The 21,748-nt window shown below is 38.7% G+C and overlaps 2 protein-coding genes across 8 annotated transcripts in view; one reads left to right on the forward strand and one right to left on the reverse strand.

The window, feature by feature from the left end:
- Positions 1–1,932: 1,932 nt before the first annotated feature.
- Positions 1,933–8,437, forward strand: c3h2orf49 (chromosome 3 C2orf49 homolog). Its single transcript, XM_003218768.4, has 4 exons — positions 1,933–2,123; positions 3,905–4,071; positions 5,242–5,608; positions 6,803–8,437. Exons 1-4 carry the CDS (start codon positions 2,001–2,003, stop codon positions 6,857–6,859), a joined length of 714 nt encoding a protein of 237 aa, XP_003218816.1. The 5' UTR covers positions 1,933–2,000; the 3' UTR covers positions 6,860–8,437.
- A 5,805-nt stretch (positions 8,438–14,242) lies between these two features.
- The window catches only part of fhl2 (four and a half LIM domains 2), a 31,750-nt gene continuing 24,244 nt past the window's right edge, over positions 14,243–21,748 (reverse strand). For all 7 annotated transcript variants that reach the window (XM_062975405.1, XM_062975404.1, XM_008107072.3 and 4 more), the window contains 3 exons: positions 17,848–18,017; positions 16,702–16,888; positions 14,243–15,121 (listed from right to left, as the gene is read on the reverse strand). In XM_062975405.1, the coding sequence (XP_062831475.1) occupies positions 14,970–15,121; positions 16,702–16,888; positions 17,848–18,017 (509 nt within the window). In that variant the 3' untranslated portion in view covers positions 14,243–14,969. The remainder of the gene's footprint in view (positions 15,122–16,701; positions 16,889–17,847; positions 18,018–21,748) is intronic.

Here is a 21,748-nt window from a genome sequence, read left to right on the forward strand (position 1 = left end):
AGACATCCCAGGATCCCAGAGCATTGAGTTAAAGTGGTGCCAAATTGTATGAATTTGACAGTCTAGATGTAATGTGGTGGTATGGATTACATAACATAGGAAAACAGGACAAACAAATGAAAAGCAAATATAGCAATGAAGAGAGCAACTCAGAGACAAAGGCTCCCCTAAGAAATCTTTTAAAAAAATAAAAACATGACCTGACGTTGTAGGGCCACACAGAAGCACGATGTTCGCAATGACAGCCCTCAAGTGTATTGTCAGCCTTGATTTACTAAAATAGCAAATACTCTGTAAAATTTACTAGGCATATTTTAGGTTCTTTTTTAGTCTTTCCCTTATTTAACACACACACACACAGAAACAGAAATTGTTCTTTTAAAATACACTATATTCCAATAATCATGTCAACTTGAATCAGCTTAAGTGGGTGAGGGGGAAAAGTAAATGGCCCGGGGCTGTTAGGAATTGTGGGAGTTGAAGTCCAAAACACCTGGAGGGCCAAAGTTTGCCTATGCCTGCTTTAGATGTTCCATACAGTCACAGAATATATTTTTAATACTCAGGGCTGTCATTGTGAACTTCCTGATTCTATGTGGAGCTACAACTTCAGGTCATTTAAAAACATTATTTGGTTGGGTTTTTTTTTTGGGGGGGGGTGGGTGGGTTTGGCCAGGTCATGGGATCAAAAAGAAAACATGAGTAAGAACAGAAGAAAGCATCCATATTAGTAAAACAAACATTTTTTTACTCCTCTAGTTCTCCATATTGTTAACCAAACATAAGGGATGTAAACCAAGTTATTTATTTTTTTTTTTGCTTTTATTGGCCTAAATACCCAAAGAGCAGCAGGGTCTTGAAAACTAAGCAGGACCAGCCCTGGTTAGTACATGGGAGACTGCCAAGGAATACCAGCAACAATTGCCACTTTTCGATAAAATACTGAATAGCATTACATCGTATGGCAAATGCTAGTCAACAAACATGGACAGCACCAAGTTACATCTCGAGAGGTATTATTTAATTAATTAATTTATATACCGCTCTTCTCCCGCAGGAAAACCCAGAGCGGTCTTACACAATGGCAGAATTAAGTGCCACATATAATACAATATGTAGAAAAAAACAAACATAAAACACAAATAAAAGCCAGTATCCAAATCAAATTAAAACAATTAAAAGCATATGATCCTTACAACAGGGGAAATTTCGAGCCAAAGTCAGAGCCAGTTTGTGTTTGACTTATTAATTCATAGAATCCATCAGGTCATATCAACTCATATCTTAGGATGGGCCAAATGCTTGGTCCCACAGCCAGGTCTTCAGCTGCTTCCTAGAAGACATGAGTGAGGGGGCTTCCCTAATCTCCCTTGACAAGGAGTTCCACAGCCACAGAGCCACCACCGAAAAAGCCCTGTCTCTCGTCCTCGCCAACCGCATCTGTGATTGCAGGGTAATCTCAATTTACAAATAACTATAGGTAACAATCAGAGCCAGCTAACACCTAACAAAGGATTCCCTCATGCAGGAAGCAGCCAAGCTTTGAAGCTACAAGGCTATTCAACACTAATCAAGGAGGCCACTTGCAACATTCACACTTGCCTCCAACATACGAGTTTTCTCCCACCCTGAACATTCCACAGATATATAAACCTCACTTGCCTAGTTTCCAACAGGCCTCATAATCTCTGAGGATGCCTGCCATAGATGCAGGCGAAACGTCAGGAGAGAGTGCTTCTGGAACATGGCCATACAGCCCGGAAAACTCTCAGTAACCCAGTGATTATAGAACATCAGAAAAAATATGAGACGTTAAAAGTCGTAGGAATAAACCCTGAATTTCCCGATCTGCACTACGAGAGGCGTATCTACACTTCTTATCTCTGTGAAGCCTGCGACAGCCCACCCCATTGCCTTTCGATGGGAATGACGGGTAACCGGAAAGACGACGCGAAGGAGACGGAATGCCTGAGTAGCCAATCCGGGTCGCGTTCGGCAAGATGGCGGCGCTCGGGAGCCGAGGGTGCTGTGGCGGAGAGGGCGACGCGCGCGGGGGCTCGGACCTGCTGCTCCTGCACCCGGAGCTCCTCTCGCAGGAGTTCTTGCTGCTAACGCTCGAGCAGGTAAGAGCGCGCGTGCCGCTCCGGCGGAAAGGGGACGTGGCCAGAACGGCGCGAGGGGCTTCTGAAATCGACCGTAGAGAAGCTGAAAGTAGAGTTTCCTCAGCCGGGGGGGGGGGGGGGGTATACTTCTGGTTCCCACTTGGCATGCTGCAAGGTAGCCTGACCTGTTCCTCTGGCTCAGGTGCCATTATTTCTATGAAAATCCTAACAGGTTGCTCAGTTTTATTATTAGTACCCTCATTATCATCATTATTATAAAAAGTAGCACATACTCAGAAGGCACCAGGTCCTATCAGCTCTGGTTAATGCAATATAGTGGGTCCCCGGATGTATTGTCCTTCAACTCCTAGAAATCCTAAGAGCTGGTAAACTGGCTGGGATTTCTGGGAGTTGTAGGCCAAAACACCTGGGGACCCACAGGTTGAGAACCACTGCCAAAAACCCTTCAGGATACCTTTTGCTTCCTACCTTACAAAAGGCATTAGGTTTTACTGAAATGCCTAGCATGCCTTTGTGAATTTATTTTAATGTGTATTTATTTATGTATTAATAGTTTACATTTGCTGACATAATATTAAGGAATGGAGATGCTTGGTGGATGCTTGTTGACAAACCTTTTCAACATAACTATAACATAATTCTTGTTACCATGTATGAAGGTGCCCTCATCTGGGAAATTACAAACATGCCAGAAAGCTGTTAGCTTTTCATGTATCTTAAAGTCAGATGCCCTGAGCATCTCAGAAGGGGAATGGCAACCCCCCCCCCCCCCCCCTGAATATATCTTTCTAAGAAGAAACTGATATAGGTGATATAGAATTTTCTGTTAGTTAGTGAAAGCTCCCAAAATACAGCAGAGCATCCAAATACAAAAAGAAGATACTTATAGTTAAGCATTCAGCTCACAGCAAGCAGAGCGTGAAGTGCCATGTGTTTGTAAAGAATGCAAACATGCAGAGTTCAGTCCGTAAGATCACAAAAAGGTTTATTTACAATAAAATAAGAACTACATTTCTTAATAATAAAGAACTGGGTCCTAGCTACTCTATAACTCCATCTATTCTCCATCTATGACTGTTCCTCATTGAGGACTGCAGACTTGGGCAGTGTGGGGTTGAATTCCAGCAATAGCTTCATATTAGTTCCACTACAAGTAAAAAGAAGAATTTGCAGAGCAATAAGAACAAATGAAGATGAACAGCATGAGATCAGTTGATACATGATAGCCATGTACAAATATGTGAGGGGAAGTCATAGGGAAGGAGCAAGCTTGTTTTCTGCTGCCCTGCAGACTAGGACACGGAACAATGGCTTCAAACTACAGGAAAGGAGATTCCACCTGAATATCAGGAAGAACTTCCTCACTGTGAGAGCTGTTCGACAGTGGAACTCTCTCCCCGGGGCCGTGGTGGAGGCTCCTTCCTTGGAGGCTTTTAAGCAGAGGCTGGATGGCCATCTGTCGGGGGTGCTTTGAATGCGATTTCCTGCTTCTTAGCAGGGGGTTGGACTAGATGGCCCATGTGGTCTCTTCCAACTCTACTATTCTATGATTCTATGATAACAGTTCTTTAAAACAGCTGATGCTTGAGCTATTTACTTTGGAAAAACCTACAGTTATTTTTTTCTGTGTATTAGAGACCAACACCATATTTGTGTCCATTGACTGTAAGTGTTTTTCCCCCTGGAAGCTAATAGCCAGAGGACCATTTTGAGTAATATTGCTTTGAAGTGCATAGTTATGTTTCTTGTCATAACTACATTTTTGTATTTCTTTTCAACAGAGGAATGTGCCTGTGGAGAATGAGTTGAAAGTCAGTAAAGATAGCCTTACTGATCTCTATGTTCAACATGTTATACCATTGCCTCAGCGGGAATTACCAAAAACCAGATGGGGGAAAAGAATGGAGAAACAAAGAGGACAACAGGTGACGAAACATGACATGAAAAGGTAATTGCTTATTGCTCTTAGATTCTGAACTCCTTCAGAAACATGTACACATAGGGCATTGCTGTGTCCATTTAGCACAGCATTTCTAAAATGAATGAGACTCTCCAAATTATAGACCAGTTTTTTTAATCTCTCAGCTACAATCTTATTTCATTAGGGAATCATAATGATTGAGAACTGTTCCTTCCTATTGGGTAAGTGAATTGATTTTTATTTTATTGGATGCAGTAATGTTGCACCCAGAGATATATATGTGACAGTGATTAACATTTTAATTAACATTTTATACCAATTTTCATTTAAAAAATCAAAATAATGTATAATCAAAATAATATAAAGTTTAAACCAGTTGCTAAAGTAATGGCTGGATTCCACTATTATAGTCAACTAAGTACTTAATTAGGAAGCCTCTTCTAGGTTGACTCCACAAAATCAGAGAGAGACATAATTCAATGGGGAATGGGATGGGGATTTGTATACTAATGGACTACAGAGCTGAGTATGTAATTACTGCTGAGTAGCCAAATGAAATCATTAAAATGTTTGGAGTATTCCAAAGCAGGAGGAGCTAATTCAAAGCAATAAACAGAAGGGCATCTACATCTGCCATATAATGAAGTTTGATACTGCGTTACATGGTCATTGTAGACTCGAAAAGGCTCAGTTGACCTTGGTTATCTCCTGAAAAACCCCTTTGTATAGATTACCTAATGCACAAATATAAATAGGACAGCCCTGCTACTGAAGTAAAAGAACTAGCTTTTAGGAATCTGAGGCAGTATCAGTATTGCCTATTGCTGAAAATCATGTATGTTACATTAGAATGGATTCATTCTCTGGCTGACAAAATAGATCAGAACATTTTGCTTAAAACTAGAATTTAGTAAAGTTTGGCTGTGACTAGTATGAATATGTTTAGAATAATATTTTCATAAGTTTTATATTTCACTTTGATCTCTGAGGATATTAGAAGAATGCCATCTTCCCCAAGACAGATTTCTTATTAATTTCAGTATCTTGTGATGCCAGTACAATAACGTAGGAAAACATTCCAAAAATTGGGCTTACTTTCAAGAAATGTTGAGAGATAGGTGGAGATTTTCTTTCTGATTTTGTTTACATCTGTAATCTGTTACTAAGGGTGTTACTTTACTGTTTTTTTTTGTTCAGTTTTGCTGCTGTAGAAAATTTGAGGAAACGCCCTCTGATAGTATTTGATGGTAGCTCAACAAGTACGAGTATAAAAGTGAGGAAGACAGAAAACGGGACTGTTGATGGTCTAAAACTTACAGCTGGAAGTGCAAGTGCACCTTGCAGGAGACTCTCTGTTTCTTCAGATTCTTTGGCGTGTGCATCTGTTTCCACTGATTCATCAGACTTTAAAATAGGCACCAGCATTAATGAATCAAAACAGAACAATATTAGAATAAATAACAATATGGCTTCTAGTCAAAAGTCCCCACCTTCGCTGCCTGTAATAGGGACTACTGTTGTGAAATTAAAGAGAGCTGCTCCAAAAGAAGAAATAGATGCATCTGTAAGTATACATTTGGTGATCTGGACCTGTTCTTTTTTAACCAAATACAACTCTTAGTAGTATACATGTGAGATTTATAACTGTAATTGAGTATCTCTAACTCTGCATAGCAAATCATATAAAATGATTGTTCAACATTAGTACAACTATTAGGTTGACACTATTGTATTATTGTTAGAATGAGTGTAAACAAGTTAATGAGCTTTGGATTTGAACTGTCAGAGTTTCTTTAGGAACATAAGGAACACTTGATTTACATTTTAATAAAGTCTTCAGGAAGTTAAGTTCGATCAGGAATAGATTTTGGAATGCAAAGTAGTAAACATGAATATATAGAGTGTTTCAAAAAGGTGGATCCAATTTGAAGTTGCTATATCTCTGCAACCACGGACTGCCTAGGAATGAAACTCTTACCACTTGAAAGGGGGGGAACTGAGTTTCAAAGGAGTACCACTAGATGCCTCTCCCGGTGCACAAACAGCCCCTAAGCTTAGTCATGCACAGATGGCAACTGTACATCATAAGGCCTAATGAGATATTCTTCATATGTGGAGCTATTTTTTTAAAGATTTGTTTCTGGCTCAAAATGGTTAGTAAAACCTGATAATTTAATTACTCATTAAACCGTTTATAACTTTTTGTATACTTAAAACATGTTGCCATTGTGAAATAGCCTGCTTTTGAAATTCAGTCCATCATTTTGAAACAACCTGTATTACACCGTTCACTTACCTGTAGTTCTCCACATTCTGGTTACTCTCCTGTATTCCTTTAACCCAGCTGTCAATGACTTGGAAAACATTCCTTCTGCAAATTATCTTCACCAAACCCAAGACCCAAGCCAGTATTTCCAATACACTTCCTAGTCTCAACTAAAGTAACATATTTAATAGATGCCAAGTCTACACGCACGTCAGTGGGTCTACCCAAGGAAACATGCAGCCCTCCAGACTGCAAGTTGTAGTTCCGACAACATCTGGAAGGTTGCACAATTACATCTTTCAATCTAGGTCAACTTTTACAAGAACATTTCTGAACCTTAGGAGATTAATTTTCTCTTTTGCTCCTTTCTTGTGTCTTTAGGACCATATTTTTTTTACTTCTGCCACTAGATGGCAATACAAACTATACTTGCTTTGCTATTTTTAATGTTTTAGTGTTGCCAGTCTAACTTTGTTTAATTTCCGTCCTCAGAACGGCCTAAAGCCCTCTGACTCAAAGAAGAAGATCCAGCATGTAACATGGCCATGAATGCACAAGGTGATGGAAATGTAAATAATGTTCAGTCTTCATTTCAGGACGGATGAATTGAACAACATTGCAGATTGTAGTGGATTCTCCATAATGTTAGTGATCCCACAGTTTGATTCAGACACCATATTTTAACCCATCACAAAAGGAGCACTTCTATTGCACTTCGAGTTACTGTCTTGCCCTTTTAGTGGTTGGTTTTGGTGGAATGAAAGTGGTCTTCCACCGTACCTTTGGGGTTTTCAAGTGTACTGTAGTTCAGCCCTTGCATGACCTGATCAAGAGAATCCATGTGAGTTCATAACTATCCATGTTCAACTTTAGAGTACTGATTTGTTCAGTAAATACAAATCCCTGTACAAATGTATCTTAACTGCAATGGAAGTTTGTCCTTTCTCATTCAACTGGATTTTCCATGGTAATTAAGTAGACTTTGCACAAAATAGTTTGTCAGCAGGGTTAGAAAAATATTCAAATTTTTGAGCGCAAATACCAAGTAGTTCAAAGACATCTAGACTTTTCCAGTCTTGCTTTGAGACTGTTATTATACCTATAAATGTCGCAGGAGGTGGATGGCTGAACTGTGTGGTGTCTTTGCTTCAAATTGAAGTTTTTGTTATAATTGAAGATAAATAGATTTCTGTTGTCTTTGGCGATAACAGAGTTGGGTGCAAACTGATAGGTTGTGTATAGAGAGCATTTAAGAGAAAGGTTGTGCAGAAACAAATATTGTACTTTTGTACACTTGCATAACTATTTTTGATGAAATACTTGTACATTTGTGGAAAACGATACTTGCCTGCTTACTAAATGCCTGCTAAAATTTAGGAAGAAAACTCATACTTGTTTGGGCAGTTTGAAAAGAAGGTGTTAAATTTACTTCACTATTAAAAAGAATTGTAAGTTTGCAAAGAAACATCTTGCTTTTTAAAAATCTGTGAATAAATGCGGCAAGTTTGTTTGGAACCATATGGATTCTCCTTTGAATTATGTGAAACCCATTCACTTTGAGTATAAATATTTGACTCGCACTCCCAGGCACAAAATAAAATTAATCCTATGCACAAAGGAAGTTTTATTTACCGAGATGCCCTGAAGATACTGGCAGCATCTCAGCATTAATTCAAAAGTTTTAAAACTTTTTAAAAAATTAGAATTGTTAATATGCAACTATTGTAGAATGAAATGCAGTTGGAGTAAAAATTGTCCACCTTACTGGAAAACAGTGTGTAGTACAGCCAGTATTGAATACATTGCTTCAGGGATTTCAGTAAGACAAGTAAGTATATACTTTGGACCTGTTTCTAAAGTAAACTAATGAGAAATAGAGGCCACACTTGTCTGCCTTCGAGTAAGTGCCACCAAAGTTAATGGGGACTTGCTTCTGAGTAGACATGCACTGTTTGTGTACAAATTCCATTAGATCATAAAATGTAAGTATGGTGTGTTTGCAGTGTTTGCCTCTACTTGTGCAGGTTTTGTACTTTAGTACAGCACATTTTAATTTTGTGTGTTTTGTATCTGAAAAGTTGTCTTTATTAGCCATATCTGGTTTCAATAAACAGAATTAAAAGTGAATTCTTGTTGTGTGGGTGTATTAAATGCTTCAGTTTTATCTGCAGAGGGAGATTGGTTATGTAGCCTTGCGTCCTTTCTATAAATGCTTGCAATCCAGGTTTGGAGCTCAGGTATGTTTCTGGAATCACCTTTCAACCTGGATGTCCAGATGTCGGTGGTGGCCAGGATTGAACTTGGAAACGTAAAAGTAGAAGTCCAACCTTGCCACTTTTTAGACAAGTCTAATCTGGCCACAAATGCCCCTGCTTTAGTTCACTCTCAGACTTTTGTAATGTATTTTCTGAGGGTTTCATTGATCAGGAAAGCTACAGCATGATAGTTCAGTCAAGCTATTTATAGAGAATATTCAACTTCTGTGTTATGATAGATTCACTGATTACTTATCTACCGTGTTTCCCCGAAAATAAGACATACTAAATTTTGCTCCCAAAGATGCTGTAGGTCTTATTTTCAGGAGATGTCTTATTTTTCCATAAAGAAGAATTCACATGTATTGTTGAGCAAAAAAAAATAAAAATGAACATTTATTATATACTGTACAGTAGTTGTCATCACAAACCAGCATAACCAGACAAACTGTGAATCCTATCAATAATTTCTTGTTACTACCATTATTTCCATGTATAACACTTTATGGTACGTACATTTACCGATCCTGCATGCTCTGGTGTTCTGTTCGGCGGGCATGCTTCCAAACAAAACCTTTGCTAGGTCTTACTTTTGGGGGAGGCCTTATATTTAGCAATTCAGTAAAACTTCTACTGGGTCTTATTTTCTGGGGATGTCTTATTTTAGGAGAAACAGGGTAGTTCTAGACACAATGCAAAGTGCTACTTTTGACTTGTAAGATCCAATAAAAACTTTAAGCCTGAATTATTTGAAATGCAGCTTATTCAAATTATTTTCTCTCATGAACATCCCAAGGGTTTTAAGATCTTCAGGGGGCATCTTTCTGCCCCACTGCTCTCAGGGGCACTTTTAGTGAGGAGGAGAGACAGGGTTTTCTTTGCTAGTTTAGTCTCAGGTTTTAGATCATTTATTTATTTACTTACTTACAGTTTTTATATTCCGCCGTTCTGACCCCGAAGGGGACTCAGGGTGGATCACAAAGCACATACATGGCAAACATTCAGTGCCATTAGACTTATGACATATAGACAGACACAGAGGCAATTTAACATTTTCCAGCTTCCGGCTTCATGAGGGTATGCTCAATTCCGGCCACAGGGGGAGCTGCCGCTTCATCATCCACTTGTGACACTGTACTTGGAGTACTTCCTCATTCCTTTCTGCATGCTGCTGGAAGTTTTTATGGTGTCGTAAATTAGTTAAATTAGCCTCCCCACTTAAAGCGGTACCTACATTTTCTACTCGTTTAATGCAACTGTCTTTCGAGCTGCTTAGGTCAACAGTGAGCTAGACTATTAAATGGTTGGGAGCTCAATCCGGCCCGGGCTTCGATCTCTCATGACCTCTCGGTCAGTAGTGATTTATTGTAGCTGGCTACAAACCAGCTGCACCACAGCCCGGCCCATCATCCTTTTAAGGTAGACTAGACTGCTCTCCTTATTGTTATCCTATCAGGAAAGGACTTTTATATAGTCGTTCTTTTGAAATTACAGCTGAGCTTTGGTTGAAGGGAACTGCTGTCTTGTGCTTTACATTTGTTTCAAATGCTTGAATTTGTATTTAGTGTTAACTCATTTGAGTTCCATTTTTGATAGATAGGGCGTGCATTTAATAAATGAAGTATGGAATTATGGCACACAGACACCAGTTTCAACAGTTGGGAGTTTTCAAGCACTCTTTATAAGTGAATATCATAATACAGTAATCTCTAAAAATTGTAAAATGGTTTTTCTATATAATCCTTTAAACAGCATTCTTGATTATGAGATTCATACAGAAGGGTAAAATTTGGTTTGACCAAATACCTCCTGCTGTATTAGCATTAGGATTTTTTCCAGTAAGCAAGTCTCTGAACCCATCATGTTTAAAATGAATTCTTCGTTTGTATCTCTCAGAAGAAAGATGAAATATGTAATACACTGGAAAGAGTAATCTGCTTCCCCTTTGAAATGAGGAGAACTGCATTGTCTCAGAAACCTCACTGTAAACAACTATTTGAAAAGAAAAACAGTAAAATCATTTCTGACTTTTGGTAACCCTATGTTAAATCTATCATATGGTTTTCTTGACAAAATTTGTTCAGGGAGTGGGCCTGCCTTTACCTTCCTGTGAGGCTGAGTCGTCTGACTTGCCCAAGATCACCAAGTGAGTTTCCAAAGCTGAACAGGAATTTGAACCTTCATCTCCAGAGTCATTGTCACATCACTACGCCATTCTGTACACAAATTAGACTGGTGCTTGTGGCCCTGTTCTTGAGATTTGTAGTGGAACAGAGGAGTAGCTGGACCCAAACAATATGTTCACATACCATCCAGAAAAAACATTCAGAATGGAGATGTAGCTGATATCTCTCACTATTGGCACATCACTTTGAACTCTTACAAAGCACCCAATCATATTTCTAAATAGGAAAACAGTCAAAATTCTCCATTACTTCTGCCTATATCAGCCTCTTAAAATTGTGTAAATTATACCTTGCTACCTCAAAGAAAGTAAAAAAAAACCCTACTGTTTGTAGAAACAGCTCTGAATAAATAATGAAGATAATAATAATAATAATAATAATATTTTATTTGTATCCCACCCTATCTCCCAGACTAACAAAAGTAACAAAATGGCAAACATTCAATGCCGAAAACAAAATGATAAATCAAAACTGGATAAAACAATCTCAAAATAAATGTATAAAACTAAATAAAAATAATACATAATTGAACTTAAATAAACATAATATCACACATAATTTCCACAGGCTGAAGTAAGTGTCTAACATCTAGGTGAGGATAAATATAAAGGTGTACTAGTCTTCTTCCTCTCCAAATGCTAAGATGCATAAATGAGTTCTGAAAAGCTTTTTAAAGGAGAGGAGGGTGGGGCCGTTTTTATTTCTTTAGGGAGGGAGTTCGAGAGGAGGGGGTTGACCATAGAGAAGGCTCCCACTGTCATCCCCACCAACCATGCTTGAGTCAGAGGCAGTACTGAGAGGAGGGCCTCCCTTGTTGACCGCAGTGCTCGAGCTGGTTTGTATATGGAGATGCGGTTTTTCAAATAGTCTGGACCCGAACTGTTTAAGGCTTTATAGGTAATGGCCAGCACTTTGCATTTAGTCCAGAAGCAGACGAGCAGCCAGTGGAACTACCGTAACATGGGAATGGTTCTCTCCCTGTACAGCTCTCCAGTTAGTAACCAGGCTGCCGATTTTTGGACTATTTGTAGCTTCCGAACTATCTTCAAAGGCAGCCCCACGTAAAGAGCATTTCAGTAGTCCAAACGGGATGTGACTAAGGTATGGACTACCATGGCCAGATCCGGCGTCTCAACGTATGGGCGCAGTTGGCCAACACCTGTAGTTCCAGAGTCAGTGAAGAGTCCAGGATCACCCCCCGACTGTGAACCTGTGTCATAGGGGGAGTATGACCGCATCCCACATAGGCTGTAACCCTACATCCTGATCCTCCTCCGACTGATCAGGGGCACCTCTGTTTTGTCTGGATTTAATTTCAACGTATTAGCTCTCATCCTGTCTATTACTGATGACAAGCACTGGTTGAGGGGCAGGACGGCATCTTTGATATTCGGTGGAAGGAATGTAACTAGTGGATGTCACATGTTACAACCGCAACGGCTTCATAGTATTGCTGGAAAAAAAGGTCAGTGCTCCATATCCATGGATTCTGCACCCACAAATTCCACCATACACAGCTTGATTTTTTAAATTCAAGAACCAAATCTTAATTTTGCCAGTTTATATAATGGAACTTGAGCATTCATAGATTTTGTTAACTCCAGGGGTTCCTGGGACCAAACAGCAATGGATACCAAGAGTCCTCTGTAATTTATGCACCTGAACTCTCAGTGAAACTTCCATATAGTGATACGAAATATTTAAAGATCTGTAGCAGAGTCAGTGTAGGAAACAAATTCTTAGTTTTAGAAAAAAAAATTCGTGTCAGGAGCAACCTGAGTTGCTTCTGGAGTGAGAGAATTGGCCGTCTGCAAGGATGTTGCCCAGGGGACGCCCGGATGTTTTTGATGTTTTACCATCCTTGTGGGAGGCTTCTCTCATGTCCCCGCATGGAGCTGGAGCTGATAGGGAGCTCATCCGCGCTCTCCCCAGGTGGGATTTGAACCTGGCAGCCTTCAGGTCAGCAACCCAACCTTCAAGTCACAAGGCTTTTATCCCCTAGGCCATCGGAGGCTCCAGTTTTAGAATAATCTATTTGCTAATACAGTTGAAAAGTCAATATATTTTTAATTCCCATCTCAAAAAATTGATTACCTGATCATTTGGAAACGCTATGGCTTTGGGGGCTGTGCGGAGGGGTGGAAATGTGGAGGGATGGATTTGTAATGTATGCTGGTGAAAACATTTAATTTTGTTGTACAATGTACAATGACAATAAAGTGACCTATTCTATTCTATTAAGAAGAGCAGACCAGTTTTATGGCAAGTTAATGTGGCACTTTAGATTTTTAGTTTCCCACAAACATATCTAGACGTAAGTCCTACTGAAATCAGGGATGCTTACTTCTAAATAGACATGGATACATTGTAAATCAGTGGTGCTTCAACTTTGAAAATATAAACAAGTGTTTCACATTCATTTGGAGTTTAATTCTCAGGGCTAGTTTTGTTGCATGGCTGGAGACCCACTGATTTTAATACATTTACTTGAGATGGGACTAAAATTGGATTTAGACCAATATTCTATTGTTTTGAGACACTGGAGTCCAAAGACACCTTAAGTTGGTAGAACTGGTTGAGGAGTTCTCTGGACCCAGTTGTCCAACCCAAATTCTAGTGTACATACTGATTATTAGGTTCCTCAATATCCTAACGGCACCAAATCCAATCTGATCTTGGAAACTAAGGATGTTCCACCCTGATGAGTACTTGGACGAGAGACTGTCAATGAATACTGGATGATATAGGCCAGACATGGGTAAACCTCAGCCTTCTGGGGTATTTTGGCTGTTAAGAAATGTGGGAATTGAAGTCCAAAATACCCAGAGGGCCGAAGTTTGCCCATGCCTGATATAGGCTATGTTTCAGGCGAAGGGAATGGCAAAACTTCCTCTGAGTAGTCTTTGTGTTAAGAATTCCCTATGGAGTCATCATTAAGTTTACAGATGACTCAAAGACACAAAGTGGACAGCTATTTGCCTAATTCAAGTGACATTCTGAAAATAACTATACTGTATTCTAAATAGGAGAAGAAAAGCAAAGAAGCACAACTTTATTTCAGCTAGGGAGAAAAAAAGATACCAACCTTAGGAGTGCCAATGTGTAGCAGGATAAGTGTGAAGATTTCCTGTCTGATGTTCTGACTAGTGCTTGGGTATATATTTATTGTGCAAGTACATTGAACAAGATGTTGCTGCCATTTTTTGTTAGCATCAAAGATATTGTGTCAACTATTTGGAGCTGGAATGTAGCACTGTGCATGCTGTGCATTGTTGCCTAATATTTGAGGAAATGAGGCAATTTTGTGTTTATACAAGGAATAGTCAACCACTTAGCTGTTAGCTTCTAAAAGTGCTTTTTTGTCATGATCTCAATGATGCCTGCTATAGGAAACTGGAAAATGTCCTCCACTTTTTTAAATGAGACAGCTGGGGATATTCCCTGCTATTTTTATGAATTCTGCATGTTAAACAAAAAAGTTAAACACAATCTTTCTCTAAATGCTAATATTTATTAGAAGTAAATTTTAAAACATCAACTTTCACCAAAATACAGTAGGCTGATTAGAAATAAAATTCTCTTGATAAAATACGCGGCGCAGTGGCATTTCCAAACAAGTACCAGAAACTGAAAACATACTTTGTGCAATGATATTGCAATATTGTGGAATAATGTGTTCCATTTAAATTTCATGCAATCTGATCCTGTGAATGTTTATTTAGAGACAATCCCACAGAGTTCAGTGGGAGTTATTCCAATGTAACAATGCACAGAACAGCAGCCTTAATCCCTTATTTTAAGGCATGAGACACAAAACATTCTATGTATTTCCTACATATAATCCCCTTCACATCTGCCATGAAATAATCAGGTTTCTTTATCAAAACAGGAGTCATGGTAAGCCCCATTTTGAAAAGTATATTAGTTTTACACTGCATCCATCTGCTAAAAAGAAATAATGTCTGAACAACTCGTAAATGATTCCTGTATTAAATTTACTGTCTATGAATTCATGTCAAAATCACCTTCCCTCCCTTTATGCCCTTTCCTTCTCTAATGCATTGCTACCATCTAGGAAAGAAATTAACTGATGAGTATATATATGAGTTAATGTAACAATGAAACACCACATTTTTCACATCAAATCACAACCCATAAATGTTATTACTCATTTTGGAAAATATATGCATTTATAAGAACAGCTATTAAAAATTACTTCTAAATATCTTTCCCGCACTCCGGGCACAGGATATCATCTCTTTCAGTAAGAAAACCACGTCCCACTAATGACAGGGAGCACTTCTTACAGTTGAAGCAATCGTTGTGCCATTGGCGTTCCTCAAAGGAGATATATTTGGTACCCCCAAGTCCTGAAAAAAGCAAAGTAGGTCATTAGAAGAAACCATGATACATCTCCATGGGAAATCATGTTGGCCAATGGCTCACATCATTTTTGGTTGATGTGAAAATTGTGTGATTATAAAGGTGTGAGAATTGCGATATTGCAGTTAGAACTGTGTAATACTCGTGATTCTAAAATATGTTATTTATGATCCTTATATAATCTCTAGTTTAGAGGCTATGTAGGGGCTGTGAAGGTCTTCAATTTTTCACTTACTAGGCAGCAGCCACTGCAGTCAACAGTGGTCTGTTTCCACTGTCATTTGGGAAATAGCTTCCTGCCATTTACAATTCCACACATTTGAAAGAACTCCAGTAAGGGCGAACTGCAACAAGGTTTCTGCCTGTCACACCAGATATTGGTCACTTGGTTGGTGTGCTAAAGGCAGTCAGCTGTTTTTCAAGTGATGGGGAACTGATCCACATCCATTACAGCAGCCACTTCCTGATAGGGTTGCATTTAGGTTAGCTCAGGATCAATGAGTAGCATCATAACTGTAGTGCTTACATATCTGTAAATGCAATATAGGATTCTAGCTGTTGTTTCTCAATTAGACATCCACAGAGTATCCATGGATAATAATTCTATATTTGGGATCCTGGACTCCAGATCAAAGTTTGGGAATTATTGTGTTACAAGTTTTTGGTGTATGTGTATACATAAGATCAAAAAGTCACTGCTTCACATTATATTAAGTAATTCTAATAAAAACATGCCTGATCATGGAGGTTTCCAACAGAATTTGAGACACAGTCTGCTAACAGTACCTAATCTTTTAACCTTATTTGGTCTTGTGTAACTTTTGAAGAGTTCCTCATACATTTGGCACATCATCATCATCATCATCATCATCATCATCATCACCATCATCATCATCATTCCAAGAATGACAAAAACGGAGTAAAAAATAATTTTATAAATGAAAAAGATGACATTCATAAAATGTAATATTTTGATGGCTAAACATATCCACCTTTTTGTTTGCCTAATGTTTTCCTCAGCCTTTCAGAATGAAGTGTCTGCATTAAACAATGTACTGTCATTTTGACTAGTGGTGGCCTTATAAGTTTATTTAACCTCTTTCTAATTGGTAACCTTTGCTACAGCAGAACATTCTTGAAGAAAAGTAAAACTAACTCAAAAGTTATTATCCTTGTAGTCAGGTTTTTGCAAAATCTTGCATCAGCATTTGTAGAACAGCACCTGTAGTTACTTTATTTTATCTGGTTCTTTGAAGTCAACCCAAATTTAATGCACCTTGGGGATTTTTAAGTAATAAAAATGGAGGGTTTTTGTCATTTTAAAAACATTGTTACACTTTTCTTCTGTATTGTTGCATTGTTCTATATACTGAGACTATTATGACTTTATGACTTAACTGTTAAGTGATCCAGCTCAAGTTCCTTCTTTCACAATCCTAAACATTGCCAAATCCAGTTATAATAGTTTTTGTACATTCTGCTCTCTATGGCGAACAGCTTTACTGTAATTTTTTGTGATGTTGATGATTCTTTCTCCTTTCAAAGAAGATGATAAGAAGATACTTACCACTTATTGGATTAGTGCATCCAGCACACTTCTTAGCATAGAGGCTGCAAAAGCAGTTCAAGCAATAGGCAAACTCATCCCGGGAAGTAAAACGTTGTCCAGACAACTGTTTTTTACACCCAGTACATACAAAGCACTCCTTGTGCCATGGTTGCTCCCGGTAAGTAATTCCTCCTGTAGTGATTGGCTGTTGTGTTTTAAAAGAAATAGACAAATTAGTTTGCTGTTTATGTACTGTGCACACTCCATATCCACTCTTCCCCAGAGCCGGCCCTAGGTATTTTTCAAGTGTAGGCGAACAGAATTTTGGCGCCCCCCCCCCCCCAAAAAAAAACAATCACTGAAAAATAAAAGCGTTGCATAAGCGAAAATGTTTGATAAGGAGGGATTAAGGAAAAGCCTATTAAACATCACATTTGTAAGATTTTACAAATTAAGCACTAAAACATCATGTTTTACAACAAATCAACAGAAAAAGCAGTTCAATACCTTGCGGAGGCAGGCTGCAGGAGACAGGAGTTGCCTCGATGGCGCCCCCAACAAGATGGCGCCACAGGCAACTGTCTAGTTGGCCTGGTGGTTGAACCGCCTCTGCTCTTCACCCCCTTCTTATAAGAAATATCTTATAAGATTGCATTAAGACTAAAACCTTGAAGTGGAGGGGTTTTTTTTGTTGGCCAGGTACTAATTGGCCAAGTTTTAATCCAAAAGCACCATTCTTGAAGATTTCTAGGAGCATAAGTTTATTATTTTTTGCGGGGGCAGAGGCAGGAAGGGAGGTGCATCAATGCATCCAGAGAGGGGCTATATGTGGCCCACAGCCTGCTTTTTATTATATCTTGTTTGCAAGCTTATATTATCTTTCTAATAATCTTAACACAACTTTTGAAAACAAATGACCCTCTAAACAGCTGAAATGTAAATTATCTTGTACCATAGATAAATGGCAGCTTGGTACTGTAAATTTAAACTTCAGAACTAATGGCCCAAAGTAGATCTAGAGTTAGTTTTCAATTTTTGTTCCAAACTAAAGTGGACTATTTTGGTTTAATATCAAAATGGGAATAGACATGGTGATGCTTATGCCTTATCACAGTTTCCCATATTTGCATCATGAGATGATTGCATGGAAAAAACAAATCATACCTTCTTGCACTGGACACATTGCATAGCAAACTGCTTTTCGTAGCAGGGGACACAGAAATTTTGATTGTCTTTGGGGATGAAACTCTTTGTCCCAATGGGCTGTTGGCACCGATGGCAGATGAAGCAGGTCTCATGCCAGCTATTTCCTTTATATTCCATCTTGCGTGTACCTACAAGGGTGACAACAATGTGAAATTCTGGTTCTACCTTCATGTTAAGTACCATAAAAGGGGAAATAGCAATCTGTCTTTCTTTCCCAGTTAGCTTTCCAGGAAATACTGGGGGGGGGGGGGGCACACAATAGGCAGAATCTGGGCTTGGCTAGAATTTGGACGAAGTCCTTCCTTCTTTCTTTCCTTCCTTCCTTCCTTCCTTCCTTCCTTCCTTCCTTCCTTCCTTCCTTCCTTCCATCCATCCATCCATCCATCCATCCATTGGAGCTCCCAGAGTATCCCAGTCAGCATGGCCACTGAACACATTGTTTGGGAACACACTCCTTCTGGGTCGGAAGGCCATTGTCCAGAGAGATAGCCTCTAAGATTTTCCAACACAACTTTATAGTAACTTCCGGAGAATGCATTCCATCTAATCATCTGATGGTCCTAGCAACTTTTTAGAGAGCGTATTTTTCCTGGTGAGCATAAATGAAACCATGGGTATTAGGTTCCATGGTTACAGGGTCTTACTATTTTTTTTTTATCTGTCCTTAATCTGTTACCATTTAGATTAGCAGATGAAACTGGGTTATAGTATTTTAAGAGTGGAGAATCCTTCTCCCTATTTACTTTCTCCCACCTATACAATTGTATACTTTTTATTTAGCACTGCTAGTGTATTCTAAGGACCACTCAAACTAAAAATCCCAGAATCCCATAGGATGACATCATTGCACTTAAAATGAGATCAAATGCTATTATTGCATAATGTGAACACACTCAAGGGACCTCATCACACTAGAGCTTGGATCCATTTCAAATCCACTTTAGGGAGGGGGCTTTAAACAGCTCAGCCAGACAGAGATCCTGGGCCTCACCAAACTGCAAACCCCAGAATTCTGCAGGAGGCAGAAATCAGATTTAAAGTGGATTCATGCTCTAGTGTGATGAGGCTGTAGGACACTGCTTTTTAAACTGTGGGTCCAGTTTCCAAATGGGGTCTCCTTAACTCAATGTTGGGGTCTCAAAAAATCTGAACATCTAGTGGCTGTTTTAGACATTTGCATGAATCTGCTGGGCAGTGTTTCCAGTGGACTTTGCATAAGGTGCTTCAGCTGTATTTCATAAAAAGAAAAATCAGCCTGTTTGGCAAGCCTTGCAAACCCTGGTTGTTATCAGCAAATGTTACATTTTATACCCATTTTATGTACCTATACACCCAGGGTCATGTAAATATTTCTTGGGCCAAAAAGGGCCCTGAGTGGAGAAGTATTAGAAGCTCTGCTCTATGACCTGAGAAAAAACAAATATGTCATCAGCCTTTTCAGTTAGCATAAGCTCCTATCCCATGTACTCTTGAAGTTATAAAGGGGACATATAACACCTTCAAAATATTTAAATACATGCTGGGAAAGTTAGGCTTGATCTGGGTCAATAGGATAATAAAATAAATAAAACCAAGGGCAGTAAAATAAAGTATGATAGCAAGGAGAAGGTTTATGTAGGACAGAAAAGAAGAAAAGCCTCCTGTGTTTTCTCCAAATGTGCAGTAGCATAGGACATGCAAAATATAGGGCATTTTCTTTCATATGAAGCGAGATATGGGAAAGGTCAGAGAGGTTCCTGTCTCCCCCGCAACAACAAGATGGATTCTGACCATCTGCTTTGAATATAGTTGCATAATTGTGGTTTATACTTTCCTACCTTGTAACCAGAACCTCTCCAATTTTAATGTCATGGCTCATCAAGCATAAAAATTAACTTGAGGATAAGTGACATGAGAAGCAATTCAAAAATGTTTTTTTAATTACCAATGATCATCACTGATTACACACTGACTTCCTGACTTGTAAGAGTTGCAAACTTTTTTTTGGGGGGGGGGGGTTTCTCCAGTTCACCTAGTATAAATATAGCTCTAAGTGAATTCATTCTGTTCAACAAAAAGATCAAAGCAGATTTAATTGGACTTTGAATCCATGACTTGGAAAGTTGAACAGCTGCTAGCTTTTGAGAGAGTAAGCCTGAAAACGAAGCAGTGGTACCAAAAAAATAATAATCAAGCTTTCAGAGTTCAGGAGATCACTTCTTACATTCTACTTTCAAAAGTGGATCAGTTGTGTGCATTTCAATATCTGCTCTGCCCCAAATTTTAAACGTTTCCAAGACATATGAAGAAGATAAGCATTAAAACAAAGCAAACTAGCAGGTAATAAGTTTCAGAGTGATCTGTCTGAGCATTAAGTTCTTCAGGAGAGGCTTTTCTCTGAATTGTTCCCCATTGAAGATAGAAATAATAATGCAGTGGACCATTGGTATCTGCTAGGGTTTGGTTCCAGGAACCTCATGGGTACCAAAATCTGTGGATGGGCAATCTCATTATACAGAATAGCAAAATCAAGTTTTGATTTTTGGATTTTTAAAATAAATATCTCCAAGCCAATGATGGTTGAAATTGTGAATATAGTACCTGTGGATACAGAAGACCTGACTGTATGGTAAAGTATCCCTTTTCCAAAATGCTTTGGACCAAAAATGTTTTGGGTTTTGGAATTTCATTTTTAATTTTGGCATATCTGTTTTTGCATATGTAGACATAAAAATATTCTGGAGATGGAAACTATTCCTCATACAATAACCTTAAGGGAAATTAATACAATATTTTAAAATAGTTTCGTTCATGAAACAAAATGCACAAAATCATCTTAAAGCGAAGGCCACCAATGTGGACAGTTTTGGATATTTGATTATTTCGATTTCAGAATTCTGGGTAAGATATGCTCAACCTGAATCAAACTGCCTTGAGTCCAAGGATTGGTGAGAAAGAAGGCATAAATAAAGGACTGGAATAGGCTGGATACATTTGGTTGAATCTGTACCATATGCGAGTAAGAGCATGGTCAAAATCCATCTGTCAACATATAGGCGAATTGTGGTCTTCCAGGAGTTGCTACAACCTTGCAGAATTCCTTAGCAATAGAGTTGTCACATTGAAAATTGGAGATGCGTAATGTATAGAATGGTTGTATAAATTGAAGAAATTTCAGCAGGTGTTTCTAGTTGTATGAGAAGCAACACCTGCTAAATACCTCTTCAACATAGCTGTTAAAGGTATAGGAACTCTCTCTAGTTTTCACTCTGGCAACTCCATTCATCACCAACATTTATGCTAACAAGTCATAAGGGTAACTGAAGTGAAAAACATCTGGAGAAATGTATTCTGTCTATTCCTGCAATTGTCTATTCCAACTTTTGAATCAACGAGATTCCTATGTATTGGTACACCATTTAATAGATGCTTTTTGGTTAAGTGATGGCATCATCAGAAAAGAAAGAAGATTGTGATAGGAGAGAGGATGAAGTACAAAGGAATTTACCCACAATGGAATCAGAGAATCCACAGAGTGGGAGGAGGCCACAAGGGCTATTTAGACAAACTCTGCAGGAATACACAGCTAAAACACTCCTGAAAGATGCCCATCCAGCCCTGTTTAAAGACCTCCAAAGAAGGAGACCCCAGCACTCTCTGAAGCAGCCCATTCCATTGCCAAGCTGCTCTTAAATCCTTTCCAGTGTTTAGGTGGAACCTCCTTTCTTGTAATGTGGATTCGTTGGTTCATGTTCTAATGTCCAAAGCAGCAGCAAAAAAACATAAACAAAACAAAAAACTAGCTTCATCTTCCACATAACATCATTTCAGATATTAAAAATTGGTTATCAGGTCACTTCTCAGTCGTCTCTTCTCTAAG

This window comes from Anolis carolinensis, chromosome 3 (assembly GCF_035594765.1).
Source record: "Anolis carolinensis isolate JA03-04 chromosome 3, rAnoCar3.1.pri, whole genome shotgun sequence".
Lineage (NCBI taxonomy): Eukaryota > Metazoa > Chordata > Lepidosauria > Squamata > Dactyloidae > Anolis > Anolis carolinensis.

Excerpts from the sequence above, each read along its gene's own strand:
- c3h2orf49 (XM_003218768.4), top strand. The coding sequence starts at position 2,001 with ATGGCGGCGCTCGGGAGCCGAGGGTGCTGTGGCGGAGAGGGCGACGCG. Across the intron at positions 4,072-5,241 it reads ACGAAACATGACATGAAAAG|TTTTGCTGCTGTAGAAAATT; the intron begins GTAATTGCTTAT and ends TTTTTTGTTCAG. Across the intron at positions 5,609-6,802 it reads AAGAAGAAATAGATGCATCT|AACGGCCTAAAGCCCTCTGA; the intron begins GTAAGTATACAT and ends TTCCGTCCTCAG.